The following is a 20755-nucleotide window of genomic DNA, read 5'->3' as shown; positions in this document are numbered from 1 at the left end:
GCGCACTTTCTCCGTTTATAATTGGAAATTAGATTTAAAGGCACTCAGTGATTCAGCTGTAGGTGCATAGAAGCAAGAGAGACGGGTTGAAAAAGACAAGCATTCCCCTCTTAACACAAATTTAATTTGTGTTGTTCAGATGTTTGTCAGCCTCACTGAGATCAGAGTTAAATATATAACAGGGTGAGAAAAACAAAAGCATCTTAGGAAGAGATAAGTGAACTACGGAAGAGGAACATGAAATTCAGGAAGTGGCGACTAGCCTGCAGTTCAGCAGAAATGAACTGACACTTCAGGCAGAGAGAAGACAAACCGTCCAAGAAACAGAATGACTGAGTTCACATCAGCTCAACTGTCTTTATGTCTGATTCTGGCACTGAAGTTTACAGGTGAGGATTAATGTTCCTGCTTTATGTTTTGTATTTTACCTAAATGAAGTGAGTTTTCTTGTTATTGGTGTAAAATTGTTACATTTCCTGTTGTGTCGACATGTTTTCTACTTTTAGCTGTTTTTCTTCTGTTGCTTTTCTCTGCAGTAACAAAGCAAAGTTCTTCTTCTGTCATCGTGAGAGGAGGAGATGACGTCCAGTTGGCCTGTGAAAACATGATGGGTCCGATTCACTGCTTACGGATCCACTGGCTCTTCAGTAAATCAGCTGAGAGATCAGCAGTAGATCTGGTTAAGTTTGGTCAGACGAATCAAACTCAGGCTGCCAGAGAAAGAGCAGACAGACTGAGAGTCTCACCAAACTGCTCTCTGATCATTCAGAGGGTCAGCGCTGCCGACGTTGGGACGTATTACTGCCAACAAGTTGAAAAGACAGACCAGAAGGAGAACAGACACACTGTCGCTTTGTCTCTGGTTAACAGTGAGTCAGTATTCTCAGCCTTATACCAAATACTAACCAAGTACTCAGCTTAGTCACCAGCTAACCTCAGGTCTCTGTTTTCCTCCTACAGTTACTGAACAGAAAGACGATGAAGAGGTGAAGCTAAAATGTTCTGTTATACCAAATGATCCATGTAAACACAATGTGAAGTGGCTTCTAAAGGGTCAAAGTATTGATGAACATAACACAGATATGGAGACAAAATACTCTGCTTGTGCTGCTGAAGTCACCTTTAAAACTTCACATTATGTTTATGATCTGGGCCGTTATAATTCACTGCAATGTGAAGCAGGAGAGTCTGGAGGAAAGCAGCAGCAGTTTTCCTTCAGAGCTCAAACTACAGGTGAGAAAACTAATGTAATATGACAATCTCAGGCTGATAAATTTAGCCTTCATGTTTTAATGTCATGAAATTTCTGAAAATAGGGAAGAAAAATAAAATACCTGAAAACAATGAGGCAGAACAACCATCTGGTGAGTCAGGAATCTTTGTTTCTCTTTGTCTTGACTTTTGAATTAAGCATTTCGTCTTTTAAGATTATACAATGAATGCATGAATAATATATACATGTTTGTACCACATATGTATAAAACTGCATGAAGTTAAAAAGTTTATTCCTATTTTTAGGTTTGTGGTGGGTCTACGTCGTCATAGTTGTCGCTTTGGCAGCTTTCCTGTTAGCTGTCGGGTTTTTCATGAAAAGGAAGAAAAATAAAGGTGTGATATCCGACTGAAGACATGAATAGGTTTAGTATAAATACTAAAATATGTCTTTGCATTTGCTCTTTGAAGGAAATAAAACACGAGTGAACTCACCCCCTGCAGCTTCTCAGTCTGCTTCAGAAGTGAACCAGGATCCAGTAAGTTCCCACAGCACCGCTATCCTCCATTAACTACCCAAGCTTCATGTCTTTCCCTTTTATCAAGCTTTTAGGAATAAATCACATGTTCAAAAACACCCAGACTTAAAAAAGAACTGGTCTAAATAAATGAAATGAAAGTTTCTAAATGTTGGAAATCACCTAATATCTGACTACATTCCTGTGCAGTTATTTAGGGTTCTTGTCTTTGTGTAGGATGAACCTGATGCAACCATCTCTTATGCTTCAATTAACCTCCCAAAGAAGAACAACAATCAGGTACATTATCTGAATATAAGGTTATATTTTAAGAAGCTGCACAGAATATTAATATAAATCTCTCATTTGTGGGGAATTGTGTTAATCTGCAGTCATTTATTTGCTGCACTGTGTTCATCGCAGGTTCGGGGAAGTGATGCAGCAGTGACTTACAGCGCCGTTAGAACAGGAGCATCGCCTGATCCAAGCCACCTCTATGCTTCTGTTACATAACCAAACTGGTATTTTGGTTAATTTAAAAGGAAATAACTGGAATAAGATTTTTAAAGCAACCAAAACACAATATATTAACTTTATTTATAGGGTATAGACTTTGAGGACAATTTCATACATGAGCTATTTCAATTTAAAATGTAAAACTACATTAAAAATGTTGTCTTAAAACAATAAAAAATGCTTGTCGACAAATTAACAATCCTTCTTGTCTTGTGTGACTGTGCAGGAAATTTCTGTCCACCAGGGGGAGATGCGGGTCAGGATATGACTGTCACAATAGTTCCCCACTATTTGCAGTTATTGCTAAAGTATTCAATATAAAACGATAAATCAAGCCTGCATGTTTTTGTCATGAAATACTTGAAAATAGAAAAAAAAAGAATCTGTAAGATTTTTTTCTGTACATATCTTTTTCCTTTTTTCTTGATCCAACCTTCAAATATGTATCTCTCTCTCTTACTGTGTGTGTGCGTGTGGATGGGTGGTGCAGTGTATTTTTTATTTTCATAATTAGGTTAATTTATACGAATAGTAAGACAAAAATGCAAAATCAACAGTTACAGTCAATGAGTAAAAAAGAATTACATTTGTTGCAGATTTATCACTTGTTGACAAAATCAACCAATCAGAGTGTCTCATCAGTTCCAAATTTGGTAAACGACAGTGTAAGTCCCGCCCCTCTTTGTTAGCTCAACCAATTAGAACCCGCCTAGCTTTGGTAACTGCAGGGTATTCGAGGAGCAGAAGAGCTCGCCAGGTATCCGCTAGAGGAGCTGCGTTATCTCAAGTGATTTAATCATGTGACGGGCTTATTAAGACTTTTACCATGATGAAATCAAATTTCCCGAATGGAAAGCGGATACCGAGGCGATTTAAAGCCTGCTAACGGAAGGCAATGCACAGAGGAGGAGGTTACCCAGAACCGGGCTGGTGGAAGGCAGCGGCCCCTGCAGTGTACTGAGACCAAAGATAGAAGAGCGCCGTCAAGGAAGGAGCGGAACCAACTGAACTTCTGGATGATAATTTCAGAATAAAAGAGGTACATTTCTTAACCTTACGCATTGTAGATATTAATTAAAATGTTTATTTATAACCTTATGTGATGTGTACTACGACTTATTTGCGAGCAAGCTTTAACCATTTTTACGTCATGACGAGAAGATAAATCACGCCGAGATTTTATTTTGAAAGTAAACTTACTGGAATCCCATTTAAAAGACCGTTACTGTTTTTAAACTTGACTTTAAAAAAGGGTGAAGTTACAAAGCCTCGGTCCAAAACAAGACTTTCCAGCCTGGAGTGGACACCGTCGCCTTTTTTATGAATGGAACCCACCTCTTAAAGATAATTTTTTAAGTAAAAATGTAATTTAAAGCTTGGAAGCCGTCGACGGTGTGAAGTCGGAGCCCTTTTGGAAAGAACGGTAGGCGTGGATTAATAACGGTTGGAATATTTCCGCGGATACGGTTCAAGTAAGAAGGAAAAACTGTTGCAGAAATGAACTTTTCCGTATTTTTTTTTATCGTACAGCTTAGTAATGTATGCATTTTCTGTCGTTAAGTCAATTTAGTTGCAGTTTCTGTTACTGAAATAATATATACATGCATATTTTAGTCGTTTTTGTATATAGAAAGCTGTTAAAACGTTGGTTTTAATACATTTCTGTTAATGGCTTTTAGAATGTTATTTTGTCACCAGAATTTTAAAAACAGTTGTCATTAAATATTAACTGACTATTGGTCAGTTGTTGCTGTCATAAATAATTTTGCCTTCTTTTTTGCATTTAAGAAGTTTTTTTATTTTCTGAGTGGAATATTATAAAACCCAATAAAATTTATTTTTTTAAATACAGTAATGTTATGTTACAGCCAATGAGGCAAATCCATCTACTTTACTTTTGCTGGCAGTACGGTTAGAAAGCCGGCAGAGAGATGTTGGAGTAGGGGATATGGTGGATATTGCCCTTTATGATGGATCAGTGTGGATCTTATTCTTACTTTGGGATTCATAAACTTCACCAAGATATATGTAGATTATATTCCAGATATGTTCTCCTAACCTCTTATGTTTTTGTTTTTGCTCTCTCATCAGGTCTGCCTTAATTATGCCAGTATGAACTGTCTGAGCGGCAGCAGGAAGTGGCTGTAGCTGGCTAAGAATCAGCTGTGCTCCTGGGACCGATGACGGGACCCAACTCCCCGAGCCGGACCGGCACCTCATCGACCAAGTTCAGCAGGCGCGGCCGCTCCAAGAGCACCAGTGCACACTGCCTGCTCCACTGCGGCGCCGGGGAGGAGACCGCCGCCTGCCCCCCCAGCAACTCCCCTGAGGAGGAAGAGAAGAAGGAAGGAGGGGTTCTCTTCTACGTTAATCGGAATGGTTTCCCCATCGAGAGCGTAACCTGGGAGAGGATGTGGTCTCATGTGGCCACCGTCCACCCCGACGGAAAGGAGATGGTGAACCGGATACGGAACGCTGCATACCTGCCAAAAGTAAGATTCTGCGTTCTGTTCATGATTTATTCCCCTCGGAAAAAACACAGCTACTCAGAAACCTCATGATTTGGAGTTCTACTTCTTCTAAATTGCTACTGTTTTTTTTTTTTTTTACTGCAAAACTTGACCCCAGTTTTAGTTGTTATATAAAAAATTAATAGGACGACCTTCAGTTTTTTTTTTCTTTTAAGGCATATTTGTTGTCATTATCAAAGCATCTATTCTGGATGGGTCTGTGTCACATGACGGCACTGAGATGTTCAGCATTTCCTGAACTGCCTTCTTTAGTAAAAAGCTCTTTATGAAGATGTTCCCCATGCAGCAGCCTGGGGATGTTGTGACTGTTCTATGAGGTAATCGGAAGGTTTTTCGTTTCCCGATCCACCGTGTTCCATAACAGGCCAAGGTTGAAGGCTTAAAAGGATCAAACAGAGCAGCTTTGCTGAAATACTCACTCTGTCTTGTTCTCACAGCCTGAACCAACCACAGACATTTAACAGAAAATAGTTTCAGCTTCGTTTGCTTCCTCCGACACGTCACTGTCGCTGAAGATATCAGGTTTTTCTGACTCTATAACGGCTTCCACACCGTTATAACCGTGACCTGGTTGCACTTAGTTATATTCACTAATCATAAAAAGGCATGATTTTTGAGTTTAGGAGATGACCTGAAAATCATCCGAGTTTGGTCAGCAGCAGATTTCTCATTTCTTTTTCTGTTTTCGACACATTCAGATCTGTCTGAAACATAGGATTTARTTTCAGTTAGCATTATAAGATGCAGGTCTGCATGACTTGACCTCTACTGCCACTCCACCATGTTTCTTCTCTCCTCCTGCTGTGAATTCTCAGGGACTTGTGAGGAATTTCTCTTGGTTTTGTGAGTCAGGGTTTCTGTTGCTGCTGGAGATGGTTGTGCTCGTGTTCACAGCTGGGTGCCTTTAGTGATAACGACGACCCGGTCTGACACGCAGTTTCACTAATGCACGGTCTGAGGAGTACTCGCACAGTTATGCCTCATATTACCATGACAACAAGCGTGCTAAACTGGAGCACCATGCCTGTCAGGTGGCATTAGTTGTTGTCTCAGTGTGATTCTGTGTCACACATGCAGACTTACTGTAGCATGGCTGTAGCAGGCTGCACACGTTCATCATTCTACTGCTGAAATATTACATCAGTCCAATCGGTTAATAATTAATTAACTGATTCTGTTAATTAATTATTCAAAAATAAATAAGTTAAATATCGTTTAGATATCTGTTAGAAACCAGTTTGCAAATGTATCAAAATAAAATGTACATTCTCTCTTTTATTGTCATTACCAGTGGTTTGGACTGCTAATAAAAAGTTAGTTGGCATAAATATTAGTTCCACAAATGCTAAAATGTTATATCAACATGGTACGTAGTGAACACTAATGCTAACATTCTAGATTCAACCCTCTTAATAACAACTTACAACATGATGTACTGCCCTCAACTGGCTGGAATGTGTCATTACATTACATATTACACTTTGACAGATCTTTCTCTCGTGGTTTCAGTTTGTTAGGTTTTGAGTTTTGCTAACTCTGCTGCTCATTTTCCCTAACTGACCAGAGCAGAGCTTCATGTCGGAAAGCATTGGACATCAGTAGATTTTAAACTGTTTACAGGCTGTCATTTTACAGTGATGCATTCTGGGTACAGAATAAATGTTTTCAAAGTTGGCAAAAGCACTAAGCTAGAAACGAGCTAGGAGTAAGTGTGCCACCGCTGGTCATTGCTAGTTCCATTACTTCTTGAATGAATTCAGAACATGTCAACTTCATACCACTTTAAATCAGTTAGTGAAACCATTTCAAATATTTATTTTGTCTATACATTCTCATATTTTTAAACAAAGTGTGATTACTTTTCTTCGTAATGCCGTTTGCTGTGGATTCAAACTGCAAATCTTCTGAACGGAGAAAACCTTCATGATATTCATCTTTGTTATGTCTGTCTACCCCTCACGCACCAAAACAGCCCAGATTTTTTCATAGTTTCCCAACAGTAATTATCCTGAATGCGTGTTGTTTTCCTGAGAGAGGAGGGAATCTGGTTGTTGTTGTTTCACTCCACTAATTACTCATGTGGTCATTAGTGACCCGGTTGGCTGGCGGTACCAAACTCCCAGACTGTGTGATAAGCTGCAGGAGGAATGTGGAGTTTAACAAATTGGTCGCATTGCACTTTTTATTTAATTCATCATCACACAGTAACAACATTATTCTTTACAAAGACACAAATGTAAGATTTTTTATTTGAAACTTACATCAGAGGTTTTCTGCCATTATGTCTGTAAATTGGGCCTGACCGTCACTCTGTTGCTGGCAGTGAGAGCATTTAGCGTTGGATGTAAACTAAGGGGGCTGGGAAACAGCTGTACAGCGTCTGGGTGGACGGCGAACAATGGAGGTGTCAGTTGGTTTGTTAATGTGCAGCTTGACTCCACTCTGCTGTTGGTGTGTCTGTGTGTGTGAAGTGTAAAAGCAGATGGGCTGACTTTCACCTTCAGGCAAAGAGGAAAAAAGGAGAATAAAGGGATGGCTCTCCTCTTAGGACAATGACATGTACTGAAGAAAATGTTTTTAAAAGAAGCTGCATTAGATTTCTTTCAGGCTTGTCAATTCAGAAAATTAAAGCGAAAAGAAAGTTGGTAAAACTGTTCCCATTGGCTGACTGTTAAAATGGCCTCCAGTAGGAAGGTTTTCCTGATTTTCCAGTGTTCTGGTCGCCGACCCGCCGCCTCTCTCCGTTCCCTCAGCACCAGTTTGCAGTCTTGGCACAGCAGCTGAATAATCCCTCAAATACGATCTGGGTAGTGGATAATCTCTGGATACCAACTGGACTGCATGAAGGGAAACTAATTTCACTGGATCTGTTTGGTATTACTGCAGTGTTCAGTGTAGTACCAAAACACAAACCTTTAAATAAAGAGCTGGAACTTGCATCTTTAAAATGTATGGGATTTATTCTGGAAACCAAAAACTATTTAATGAAATACTTTCTGTATCTTTTCACCTGAATATGTTCAAAACATTTTATAGACAAAGTATTAAAAACAACTGCTGCATTCTTATAGTTTTCTGCTCTGTCAAAGTTTAATGCACAGTAAATGTTCATAATGTTTGGGTTTATGCAAACTTCACTTTATTTTTAAGAAATTCAGCGTGAATCAGTAAAATAGGGGGAAAGGTTGAAGCAGTGGTTGGATGCCCCAAAATATGAATGCTGCTGGATATTCAGAAATGAAACCTGTGTTGCTTCATATTTCAGGTTATAAATATTTAATTACAATCATCCGGTCCAGAAAACTGTCCTTTGGCCCACGTTTCACCTCCAGCCTGTTGGCCTGGTTTTACATGTTAAAGCAGGTTGTTGCAGTTCTGTTGTGTGTTTTTGAATGCGACAATGCAACTTTCAATAACTTTTAAATGTATTTAAATGACTTTAGCTGTCTGATGAATACCTCTTACACACACACACACACACACACCCGGGGTTCCTGGGGAAATCCCACCGACATCTTAGCAGCAGGAAACCTGACCTGTCCATCTCCCTCCCTCCTTTAGTTCTCTTGAATCTTTAATGCTCACACAGCAAATGTGTTTTAGATGGCAGTGAGTGGCAGCTGTCCACACTGTTAATTACAGCTAATGGACATTTTTTTTAATAATGAGAGAGAAGATTTCTAAAGGTACCAGAGAAAATAAACTGCTCAAACTGGAGGATGCAATTTTCCTGCTTTTTGTACCTCAGGAACGGCACAACCGTCTGGTTTCATTCAGATTAATTTATTCCTCTCATCAGAAGTGTTGATCTTCTTCATTAAGTTATTTAATTTTGATTATTTAAATTCTGCTGGTGATGAACTCTAAAAGCAGGAAGGTCATTATTTTACTTTCTCTTGTTTGGTGGTAGATGTTCATCAGATCTGAGACGTTTTAAATTTCTCTTCATTTTCCAGTGAAATATCTTCACTCAGTGCTGCTGGTTTTGGTGCCAGGTGTTTTTCTGTCTGCTTTGTTTTTCATGTGTTCATGTTAGATGTTTAAATTGAGCTCACTTGTTCCGACTTCATTATTTTTCCATAATAAAGTAAAACTACTTTCAGTTTTTCTTACTGTTAGAAACTGTCTGTTCTTTTCAAGGTGGGAGGATGATGAAGCTGAGCTGAGGCGACTTTGTCCCTTATCATCCAGTTTTGTCTGGTAGGAAATGTGGATGTCCTCCAACTGAAGAGGATCATCTGCAGCTTTGCTGTTCCACCACCTTCAGCCACTCGTGGTTCCTTTGATCCATACTTGTCAAATTTCAGGTCATTTTCTGCTGAATCTTGTTACAAATAACTGCATGAAAAACTGGACTTTATTATCTGGCCTGATTGTTTTTGCAGTTTTCTGTTTACTGTCACATCTTCTTATCTTAGAAAGGATCCTACATCTGAGATGCATCAATCAAATATTAATATCTGTATCGGTCCAATATTGAAAAGAAATTCTAGGTCGGATATCGGTGACAATGTGCCTGAATCATAAGGGCAGATCTATTCAGTCTAATTCTACGCTTTGTGCTCTGAGTAATGTCATGCTTTATCATTTGTTTTGCATGACATTTAAAATTCCTCATTGCACCTTCTGAACCATTTGTCACAGTTTATTTTTACATGCTGAACCAAGGCAGCCAACATATTTTTGTCACTTTTAGTTTCTTTATTATTCTACATTGTCTGTTAAGGTCCTAATTTCTCTGACTGAACAAATGAAAGTTCTGTTGTTTCTACATGTTTGATCAAACTTGTGAAGCTATTAGCGTTTTTAAGTGTGCTGTGTTGGTGCAGAGTTATCAAATTAATTTGTAATTCAGCACATTTATGTCTTATGATTAAAAAAACAATTATTCTAGTCTATCTAGACAGCTTTTAAAGCACAGTTGACTCATTTATTTTCCTGCATTGCCGTAATGCACATCCACTTTAGAAACAATCGGCTTGGAGTATGATGGACTTTTGGTGCTATTCAGACATGTTCCAGACTGTCTTCTCCAAAAATAACGTTGAGCTTGTAGATACAGCCAGCATGAAACGTTTTATTTACAGTTCCCAGATGTCTGCTCAGCCCTTGTAGAGCTGGAGGGAGGAGCAGGAGACAGGATGTCACAGCAGAGGGTGGACATGAGGGGAGGAGATGGAGGCCAAACCAGAGAAGGAAATCTGTAGAGAAGGTTTGAGGTAATAACAGAGAAGTCAGATGAAGGGTGGACAAGAAACCAGAGGAGGCGGTTCCAGATGGGCTGAGCAGACAGATTAATTACCGGGATAACTGGCTGTGAATCGATGCTCGTTCTGCTCTCAGATCACGGCTTCTCACTGCTCTGAACATAATATAATGAACAACAAGAGATAAAAAATAATGACATGATAAAGATGGCGGTTGTTACTGAAAGTGAGGATAAAGAAGAGCTCTGTTGCTGAACCCTGTGAGCCTCAGCGTGTCAGCCTGCCCAGCCACTGAGGAGGTTTGACTGCTGAAGGGATTTCACTTCCAGATTATGTGGCTGTTAAAAAGCACGATATGCTGCTGCTGGCCGGCTGACGAGATGAATGGCCAGTTGGCAGATCGTCTTCCTCTGAGCTGCTGACTGACGGATAGCCTGATTAGTCTGTCTGTTTTCGGGCTAATCGTCTACTTGCCTATAGTAAATTAGCAGTTAAGTGGCTAAATAACTGCTGTGCATGACTCGGGGAGCTGTTATCGTACAAGAGTGTTTTACCCAGTAAGGATGCAGTCATTGTGGTGTAGTCCTGCTATCCCTCCCTTCCATTCTCTGTTCCTGCCTGAAATAGAAACAGGAAGTGATAGTTCGGTGCTCACTCTTCCGTTGTGCACAAGCCCAGCTTTTTCTGAGTTTGAGACTCACAGGAAACGTCGGTCTGTGTTTCAGCCTGAGTCACTCTGCTGAAATATCCGTGGCCTCTTCACATGTGTGACCGCTGAGAAGTGGTTCCTGTTGAGGTGAACCAGCTGCAGAATCAGCAGTGATCTTTATCTCTGGAACATGTCCCTTCAAAGCAGTGTGGGTTTCCTGTTGGCGTCGGGTCGGCCACAAAACACTCAGACTTCTCTTCTCCTTTTTATTCGGCTGTAGAAAGAACGACTGTCCCGTGAATTTATACCAAGGGACTCGCATAAACTAGTGAAAAGTTTAAACAACCTGTTCATTACTGTTGAGTCCGGGTCCCGTTATCCTTATGCTTGTAGACTTTGGTTTTTCCTGCATAGACTGCAGTGTGCGGCTTCAGCTCCACTTCCCCATGGAGTACCTCAAGGGTCCATCCTGGGCCCTGTTCTGTTGTCGTTGTGTATGTCCCATTTAGGCTCAATTATTACCAAACAGTCCTTAAGTGCTTAAATGATTTGAAAGGAATTTAAAGTAGCTTGAATGTAGGTTCACTTCTCTGCTGGTTCTGCTAAAAAACACAACTTGGATGCAAAAGTTTGACCATCTTAGGCCAATTTTAGCTTGACTTTGTATGATTCTCCACTGTAAGGTTTGATTGGTTGCTTCTAAAGCTCTGCTTACTACTCTGGTTACCTGGATGGATCTCACCGTTCTTCATCAGTAGCACTCAGGTCTACTGACCAGATGGAAATCCATCAAACCAAACTGAAAAGCAGGAGTGACCTTTGCTTTGCAGTAGCAGGATTGGAGCAGTTTGAACGCTCACACATTATAAACCTCCTAAAACCCAACTTTGCTCTTTCCCTTTCAGTTCTTGTGGTGCTTTGACATCCTCAGGTGACCTTATTCTGTTTAATTTGTTCTTACAAATGTTGAATAGTTATACAAACTATTTAATTAGAATCTAATTTTTGTATTGTTTTTTTTATGTTTGTTTCTTTTTCATATTTTTGTTCAGCACTGATGTCCAATTAGCACAACTTTATGTGATTTATAAAAAACTGTCGATGACATAAGCGTGTTTGACAGAATAAAGAAGAGTCCTGGTGAGAGTTTTATGATCTGACTGGTTCTGATGACGCAGGCAGGTTGTTTTCTGATGGACTGAAGGACGAAAACATTTTGAGGCTCTGAAAGTTTCCAGATGTTATTTACTGTAAGCATTTAACAATGTTTGCTTTGTGTTTTTTTTGTTTCCCAGCCTACTGTTCCCTCCATTCCAACCTTCAAGCCATCCATGTCAGCCCCTGATTGGCTGGTGGCCGTCCAGAACTACATGAAGGCTCTGCAGTATCCTTTACAACAAACGCATTTCATCATCCTAAACAGCAGATGTTATAAACGGAGGTTAAGTTTCTAAACTAAATGGATGATCAGAAACTAATATTGCTGACAAAAGTGCTACTGCAGACCAAAACACATTGTGAAAGTGTTTAAAAGCCCTGTTGCCCTTAACGTTTGTGTTAGGTACAACCACACTGGAACCCAGTTTTTTGAGATTAAGAAGAGCCGCCCGCTGTGTGGGTGAGTGGATGCTGTAAAAATGCTGTTAAATGTTTAGAGATGAACGCAGTTCAGCATCATGGGTTCCCCATGAAGCCCTGGAGCGTCGCCTCCTGTTGTTTTTCTTCTCATCGCTCCTGCGTCTCCGCCCCTCCCTCCTCTGCAGGTTGATGGAAACGGCGAGGGAGATGATCAGGGAGTCTCTACCAATCAAATGTCTGGAAGCCGTCATCCTGGGAGTGTATCCTTTCAGCTCTACACTGTTCCTCTGCTGTGTCTGAGTAAAAGAATAAATCAATCAAACTTCCACCTCTAAGTACTAATGCCCCAAAACATCGACCCCCCTCTCTCGCTCTGTGGCGTTGCCTGGCAACAGGAACACTTCAAAGTTTCTTCCCCCTCGGCTCGCTCTCGCAGCTTAGCATCATCCTGAGCGCTCCAGTTTGAGGTCAGCGGTGTCATTTTTAGGAGCTTTGGCTTCCATGTTTCCCCCAACAGTTCTTATCTGACTGGTTTTACTTTTAGATGTTAAAACTATTGTCTGAGTCAATGGAACATGGATTCAGGTTCTGTGCAATGGATTTGATCCTGAACCTTTCTGGTCTCCAATCAGCAGGAGTCCCGGCTTCTTTCATTCTTTATTTTGTTGATAATTATTAAAAAAAATAGGGTCAGTGTCTGCTTGGATCTCTGCCTGTTTCTATTTTTCGAAGATATTTTTCAAAACTCTTATTTGAGTCAATAATTCAATTATATTAAATAATTTACACACAAAGATTTTTAAAGTTTCTGCTGCTTAATAACAGCTTAAAGCTATTTTAACCACAGATTACTTCAATGTTACTTTTTAATGCTAAATGTGTGCATGGAACATCTGTTGGGCTGAAACAATCAATTGGATTAATTGATTAATCAGTTATTGAAATAATTGTCAACTAATTTAGTAGCTGATCAATCTCTAGCACTCAAAAAAGGCTGTTTGCTGAAAAAACACAGTCAGAGCAATGACTAAATCAAAACTCTCCAAAATAATTTTACATTTTGCTGTTGATAAAAAAAAGCTTCATTTGTAAATGTATATTTACAAAGTTGGGAATCATTTTCACTTTACTTGGTTCTAATGCTGTAAAAAGAAATATCTCAGTTTTAAGCACCTTTTGCTGTTACCGTATGTTCCAGTTTATGAGGCCCACTTTTTTTCATAGTTTGGCTGCTCCTGTGACTTAAAGTACAGGAAATACGGTAACTGGCTAATCCAGAAATAGTCAACTGATCAGATCTACTGAGTGTTGATGTTCAGTTGAGCAGAAAAAACTGAGCTTTTCACATGTTGATGTGTATTTTTAGCTGCAGCTTTTGCTACAAATGATCAAGTGTTCACTAAAGGAATGCTGTTGTTGCATTTTATGCAATTATAAATTTATTTTCTCTATTAAAGAGAAATGTAATTATTTGGTTATTTGCATCTTTTAATGCGTTTCTAACATTGTATAAAAAGGCTTATGTGGTTAAATGGAAAATGTGCAGGATGTGCTAAATGTTTTTTTTTTTTTTGTCTGATCAATCAGATTTAATAATTACTAAAACTGTTATTTGCAGCCCCAGCCTCTTCTTTAAATCCACACATACTGCCAGTAGGATATCAATCCTCAGTGATTGTCTCTGGTGTGTTGGCTCTGCTTGCTGCATCCAAACAGATGGTGTGTGAGGGTTTTGGCAAGGTCTCCATCGGTGTCGGCCTGAATTCCCCTGAACATGTTTTAATGAAACCTGTAAAGGTTTGGTGCCATTTGAGGTGACTTTGGTCTGTCAGGAGGACAAACGTCTCTCAGGATAAATGCTTCCAGTGTTGATCCTGCAGGCTGTCATGGCGGCTCTGTCACGCTGGCAGCTGACAGTGACTGTAATGAAGGGTGGCTTTGGTCTGCAACCAGCAGGAGGTGAAGCTGGAAGGACAGAAAAACGGCAAATATTCTGAGGGAGTGAATGGAAAAGAGGTCAGCAAGTTCGCAGTCATCTAAAAAGAACAAAGTTTTACTGTCGAGGGAAAAGGAAGTTCAGGCCCCAGCGAGATTTGAACTCGCGACCCCTGGTTTACAAGACCAGTGCTCTAACCACTGAGCTATAGGGCCTCACCTGAGCAGACAGGTCGATCAGAGGACATTTCAATGACAACCTTGGAATGATGACACGCCCTCACTCAGTGCCATGGCGACACACCCTGCGTCAGCGTCATGGCAACACACCAGGCCAACCAGTCGGCTCCTCCCTCACCTGGATTCCTCAACTCATCAGCACAAATTTGGTACAAGAACGCTGAGCCGCCTATTATTAAACTGGATCTACATAGCTTTATCCACAGGTTGTGTCTCTAAACGTTACAGTAACAGGGTTTCTATAGCTTTTATTTGAAATGAATAACTTGCATGATAGTAAAATCAGCTCCTGCAGCGAATTGTGGGAAGAAGAACATCTGTTGTAGCTTGTGGCATTTGGTTCTGTCAGTTCGGCTGCATCCATGTTGACAGCGATCCGAGGTTCCTCCAGGATCCACAGGGTTCACTCTGGGCCGCAGCGGCTCTCTCTCTGAGTGAATATGTCTTATTGTGTTAGCTGGCACAGATAAGACATGCAGGCCACAGCAGCGGTGCAGCTCTGCTTGAATCTCAGTTCTTATTGTGGTTGGAGGTGAAGAATCACAACATGGAGGATGTTTAGTTTGTATTAGTTTTAAGTCATGAAAGACTCTTTGTCATCTGCAGCCACAAAGCTCCCCGTTTACCGTCAAACGTTCCCTGAGCTGCTATTCAGCCTCAGGTTTGTTTGGAAATACTGGATTCTTTGATTAAAGAGACTGGAGGAGACAGCCTCTCCTGCTGTTTCATCCTTTTTAGTTCAACATTTTCTTAGGGAGAAACCAGAGTCTGAACGAGACGTGGAACAGAAACCAAAGCGTCTGAGGGTGTGACCTGAACTCAGCCATTAAATAGAACTGATCTGGGGTCAGACTGAGACCTTCCTGTTATCAGGTCTCTGCTTATGCTCTAACTGAGATCGGGAAGCTTTCTTTAGTTGTGCTCTGTCTGCAGAGCTTTAAAGCTTCATTACATCCTGTGCATCACGCAGAACACAGAAAACATTCAACATCTGCAATATTCAAGATGCAGGAACAACTAAATGTTACCTCTGATCATGATGGAGGGGTTGGAATTTACTGGGCCACAGGTTTAAATCTTTTAGGTTGAGTCGTTTTTTTGTGTTTTTTTTTTTTTCATATTTGGCTTCATCACTCCTCGTGTGTGTGTGTGTGTGTGTGTGTGTGTGTGTGTGTGTGTGTGTGTGTGCGCGTGTGTGTGAGTGTGTTGCTTTACAGTAACGAGGACACACAGATGTGAGGTTGGTCCAGTTTTCTGGAAGGTCTTATAAATATTGAAGCATCCTGGCTGATGAAAGCTTTGACCAATCATAAGCCTCCATGGTTTAAACCAAGCAGTTGATTGGCTACCAGTTGGTCCAGATTCTTCTGAGTGTGTTGGTACCGTACGGTTGGTGCTGAGCTGCTGTTTGTCTTAATGCTGTATCTATTTCTCTTCATCATTAAATTATTATGGAATAAACTTGTATGTTTAGTTTCAGAATGATGGATTTTATTTGTGCGCAGATGTTGGGAATTCACAAGCGTTTTTAAAACAAATGTGAACTTAATGAGAAGTATGTTTGAGTATGATTGTATTTCAGAACTTGTTCCTTTAGTTGAAAACAACTAAATAGGATGAAACTCATCGTTATCTGTTCATACAGCATCCAGCAGCACAGAAGCCGGTAAATCTCTGCTTTTTCCCATATTCCCAACCTGAACACACTCCCTAACCTTAAGGCACTCTCTTTGGTTGGGAAGTCAGAAATTCCTACTTCTGAGAACAAATARCTCACCGTCACTAAGTCGAGTTTCTAGTTTTAGGTGAAGGAAAGGAGAAGATGGAAAATGTATGAAGGCTGACAGAGAAAAGGAAGGAAGTGAAGATCATGAGACGTGTAATCAAATCATGTGTCAGCTGGTCCATGAGTGTGTAGGTTTCAGTTTACGTGTTTAAACAGAATAAAACACAACGAGAGGAGGAGCTGCCTGATCAGCTCTGGCTCTTTGACCTTCACTGTTTACACAGAGGCTCTTTATCCCATCAGAGTGAATCGAATTAACCACAGAGGAAGAAACAAACACCTTCAGTTCCAGGTTTCTGTCAGTAGTCAAACGTTTCCTTAGCTGCTGCTCAGCTATCTGACCAATGGCCTCGCGTCTCTGGAGCGCTTCCCCATCAGCTTCAAGACCCAGTTTTCAGGTCACTGCTTCCACCACGTGGTTCTGGGCGTCTACTGCAACGGTCGCTACGGATCGCTGGGCATGAGCCGGCGCCCGGACCTGATGGACAAACCGCTGAGCCACCGGACGTTGGGCGAGCTGGTGGCCGAGTTCGAGAGCTCCTACAAGAGATACCAGCACACTCTGAAGAAGGTAGAGGAGGAAACCGTGGAGCTGAGCAGAGCCAGCGGTCCGGTCCGCCTCTAACCACGTCTGTCCGTCTCTCCCAGGTGAAGATTGGGTTGTACGTGCCTCACGACCCCCATGTCTTTCAGCCAATCGAGTGGAAGTATTTGGTGCTGAACACGACCCGACTCGGAGCTCAGGAGGTGAGGAAGGACCTGGAGAAACATGGCCGGGACATGAGGATGAAGGTTTGTCTCATCAGCACACAGACAGATGAACTTAATGCCTTCTGCAAAAGTTTTCATTTTATTGCATTAAAATAAAGAACAGTGTTGTTTTATTGGGATTTTATGAGTCAGATTAACTCCAAGCAGCMCCTGAAGTGGAGCAGATGGAAAATGATTCACAGTTCTCACTTTTTATATTTAAAGCCAGAAACAGAACATCTGCATTTATACTGAGGTTATATGATAATCCAGCACCGACTAGTTGGGGAACTGCATGCCACACTTTCCAGATTTTTATTTGAAAACTTACAGAACATAAAAAAATTGATATTCAATCAGTATTATTGTTCAGAATAAACAAAACATTATTCTAAATTAAAATCTTCAACATAAACAAGTTTGTTCAGAAACTAATCCAGACGGCGCCCAGAATAAATCTGTTTGGATGGATGGTCCACACAAAGTAAGCAGGATATGTGACACAGGGGCCCGGGGCCACGCGGCAGGAAGACGTTCTGTCTGCAGGGATCTGATCATAGGACAGCCGTGACCTTTTCTGTTTTTCTCTGGAAACAAACTTCATAATTACCTGCTTGTAGGAACATGTTTCTGTTTGTTCACTGACCTTCATCTGGTTCTCATCTCCACACCGAAAATGAAAGTTTGTAATTAAACTCAACCTTTAATATTATTTAGCTCCTTTCAGATGGAAAAGGACATTTTTTATGAGATCATGGATGAATGTTGCTTCCTTTGGGCTGAAGGTGGGATACGACCAGTCGGGGGTTGTTTGGGTCGTGATGAGGAAGGAAGGGGCAGACAACCAGGCYGTGTGACGATGAATGATTCATGAGCCCATCGTGATTTTATCTGTGATTCTAGATGTTTCTGTTTAACGTTTAAATCCCATGAAGAAGAACGGGAGTCGAACAGGGGCTGCTGGTGTCCAGTTAGACGATATGTAGGTCAGGGACTCGCAGCTGTCACACACACACACACACACACACACACACACACACACACACACACACTAATGGTGTCACACGTTAACACACAAACACACACCTGAGTCAGCTGTGCTGCAGACTGTATGAACTTATTAAAGAGTGTGTGTGTGTGTGTGTGTGTGTGTGTGTGTGTGTGTGTGTGTGTGTGTGNTGTGTGTGTGTGTGTGTGTGTGTGTGTGTGTGTGTGTGTGTGTGTGTGTGTGTGTGTGTGTGTGTGAGAGAGAGAGACCAATCAGAAGACAGAACTGAGGCTGATTTTTACTGGAGTTAAATGTCAGGATTCAAACCTGATTATAATTAGTTCATGAGTTCAGAGATTCTATAGATTTTACTTCCAGTTTTCATTTGAACCATAAAGGAGACACAACAGTATTAAGACGGACATGTTTGAGTTAATATCAACTCATTAAAATGGTTCAGTCTGTCTGAACTAACATCAGGCTCATCGTTTAGCAGAAACAGGAACGTTTGTGAAGAAAACAGCACAAACGTCATTTTGTCTGAGTCGTATTCTCAGTGTTTCCTGTTGTTCTCTTCGTCTCGGCTCATTTTCCCCGCCTGGTTCTGCAGCAGCTGTTGATCATAGTTTCCTTTCTTCAAAATGCCAGGAGGTCAGCTCAGAGCTCCATCCAATCAGCTGCTGTTTTATTCATTCATTCATTCATTTTTCTAACGACATTCACCAATCTGCAGTGCCTTATAAAGCTTTGACCTTTTGACCCTAGCCACACCTGATTTCTCTTTAAGACCAAACAGAGAAATATTTCTACATTCTGAATGTAAATGGATGGACATATTTTGCTCTTTTCCAGTCATTCTTGACACTACAGTCACATTCACCCACTGAATGAAATGGAAATTCTGATGTAAAATGTTTATATTAAAATAATGAACTCTGGTCCTTCCCTCTGCAGGTCTGTGTGTGTCTGATCATAATCATTTTAAAATAATTATTATAAAACAAACTTTTCTAGATCCTGAAATCCTCCATCGCCCAGTCACCAATCAAGGAGCGCAGCAGAGGAAAGTCCTTATCGCCACGGCGACGGCCGGCCAGCCCTCAGCGACGGGCCGCACATCGCAGAGACAAATCGTGAGTGATTGTTCCTGAAGCAGACGGAGTGTGTGTCTGTGTGTGTGTGTCTGTGTGTGTGTGTGTGTGTGTGTCTGTGTGTGTGTGTGTGTGGTTCAGATTTACTGAAGCTGAAGCAGCTTCAACAGTGACTCAACCTCAACTGAAACACTGCTGCCTGCTGAGGTCAGCCAGGGGTCAGGCTGAGGTCAGCCAGGGGTCAGGCTGAGGTCAGCCAGGGGTCAGTTAGGATCCTTAGAGATCAGACGTCTTTCTAGTTTCTGTGTTTGGCAGCTGAAGCAGCTCCAGCACTCAGGAGAGATCATCTCAAATGAGGAGACATGGACACACAGCTCAGCGCCGTCGCCATGGAGACAGATCCAGAAACACTCGGCCGCAAAACGTCAATTTTCAGGTCCAACTGAAGACTTTATTCAGTTGGATCTGAATAAAGTCTTTCCACTTTGATTGGAAAGGTTTCCCTGTAGAAGGACGAGAATGAGTGCTGGAAATATGTTACTGAATCTGAAGGCTGGGTTACTGTTGAGATCCGGGCGACTGGAGCGTGTTGGTCCCTCAGAGGGAGATGCTGAGCCTGTTTGTGAGTCGGGATGTAACAGAATCTGACCGGGCCGACAGCTGCAGCTCAGCGGCACCAGAATTAGTCACTGAGCCGTTGTTACCACGAGGCACGGCCTGACAGCACGCTGGCTGTATACAAACCCAGTTCACTGTGTTTCTGATCATCACAACTGGATGAACGACAAGGAGTTAAAAATCAGGACAAATGTCAACAAAATCTGAATGACTTTAAGAAACGGGGGGAAAAAAACTGACATTTGAATTTTTTTCTTTTTTCCTGCTCATTAAATGCATCAAAACTGAGAATCTGTTTGATTCATCAATACATCATAATCAGTCTGTTGTTTAATAATTCATTTTGAGTTTAGTGAGAATCATTAAAGATTAGGGACATGTCAGCAGATTTTTTAAAATTAAAACATAGTTTAGAGAAAAGAGCTGCTGTCAGTAGAATTAGATGAACAGAGTCTGGATCAACCAGTGAAAACTCAATAGGTGCATCAAACATTTCCTGTGTGTAAAACTGCTGTTTCCTTCTGTGGGATGTGGACATTTATGGAAAATGAGGGAAAAAAACACATAGTTTCCAACTTCATGATGAAAAAAAATGTCTCTAAAACAACATCACTAGTGTTTTAAAGTTTCTGTTTGGAAATGGACTTTTCTGTTGTACAGCATTACAAAGTGTCAGGGTGTTAAACTGCTAACGCCCGTTAGCAGTTAGCATCTCAGCAGGAGTTCAGCTTCTTCTTCTCCTCTCTTTTAGCCCGGCCCCAGTGGAGAGGAAACCTCTGGAGCTCAGCACCCTTAGTGACGGTTACCAGATCCGAATCTGATGAACCCCCCTGCCCTTTGACCCCGCCCTCTCTCAGCCTGGGGTCTACCTGCCGTCATCACCGCCATGGAGCAGGTCACTGCAACTGGGTCCGGCTCAGATCAGAAGTAAAGTAGTTTTGGACATAATTTGGTAGCCATTCATTCCTCACAGGAAGCTCGTCTAGGTCACTTCCTGTCATGTAGCTGAACGCCTGCCTCTGAGGCAGCAGTTGGAACTGAGCCGTCTGGTTGGGGGCGGTCCTTTCTCAGAGGGGCGGTCCTTTCTCAGAGGGGCGGTCCTTTCTCAGAGGGGCGGTCCTTTCTCAGAGGGGCGG

The 20755-nt window shown here is 41.4% G+C and overlaps 2 protein-coding genes and 1 non-coding gene across 4 annotated transcripts; 2 read left to right on the top strand and 1 right to left on the bottom strand.

The window, feature by feature from the left end:
• The first annotated feature begins 266 nt into the window (after nt 1–266).
• Nucleotides 267–2427, top strand: LOC103457200 (uncharacterized). The gene is made up of 8 exons (XM_017302081.1): nt 267–389; nt 537–869; nt 961–1233; nt 1317–1364; nt 1519–1608; nt 1684–1751; nt 1968–2030; nt 2154–2427. Exons 1-8 carry the CDS (start codon nt 329–331, stop codon nt 2241–2243), a joined length of 1026 nt encoding a protein of 341 aa, XP_017157570.1. The 5' UTR covers nt 267–328; the 3' UTR covers nt 2244–2427.
• Nucleotides 2428–2968: 541 nt separating this feature from the next.
• Nucleotides 2969–20567, top strand: vash2 (vasohibin 2). 2 transcript variants are annotated; one of them, XM_008397168.2, is made up of 9 exons: nt 2969–3285; nt 4338–4738; nt 11929–12017; nt 12195–12251; nt 12397–12471; nt 16506–16743; nt 16821–16964; nt 18925–19043; nt 20371–20567. In XM_008397168.2, exons 2-9 carry the CDS (start codon nt 4427–4429, stop codon nt 20438–20440), a joined length of 1104 nt encoding a protein of 367 aa, XP_008395390.1. In that variant the 5' UTR covers nt 2969–3285; nt 4338–4426; the 3' UTR covers nt 20441–20567. The 2 variants fall into 2 exon arrangements, with proteins under 2 accessions (XP_008395390.1, XP_008395389.1); XM_008397167.2 differs by lacking the exon at nt 2969–3285 and adding an exon at nt 3457–3669.
• On the bottom strand, nt 14290–14362 carry trnat-ugu (transfer RNA threonine (anticodon UGU)). The gene has a single exon. It is a non-coding gene; the product is annotated as a tRNA-Thr (tRNA).
• Nucleotides 20568–20755: the final 188 nt, after the last annotated feature.

The sequence above is a fragment of the Poecilia reticulata genome, linkage group LG21, assembly GCF_000633615.1.
Source record: "Poecilia reticulata strain Guanapo linkage group LG21, Guppy_female_1.0+MT, whole genome shotgun sequence".
In the NCBI taxonomy this organism is placed as follows: Eukaryota; Metazoa; Chordata; class Actinopteri; order Cyprinodontiformes; family Poeciliidae; genus Poecilia; species Poecilia reticulata.
This window is presented reverse-complemented; position numbering and strand designations above follow the sequence as displayed.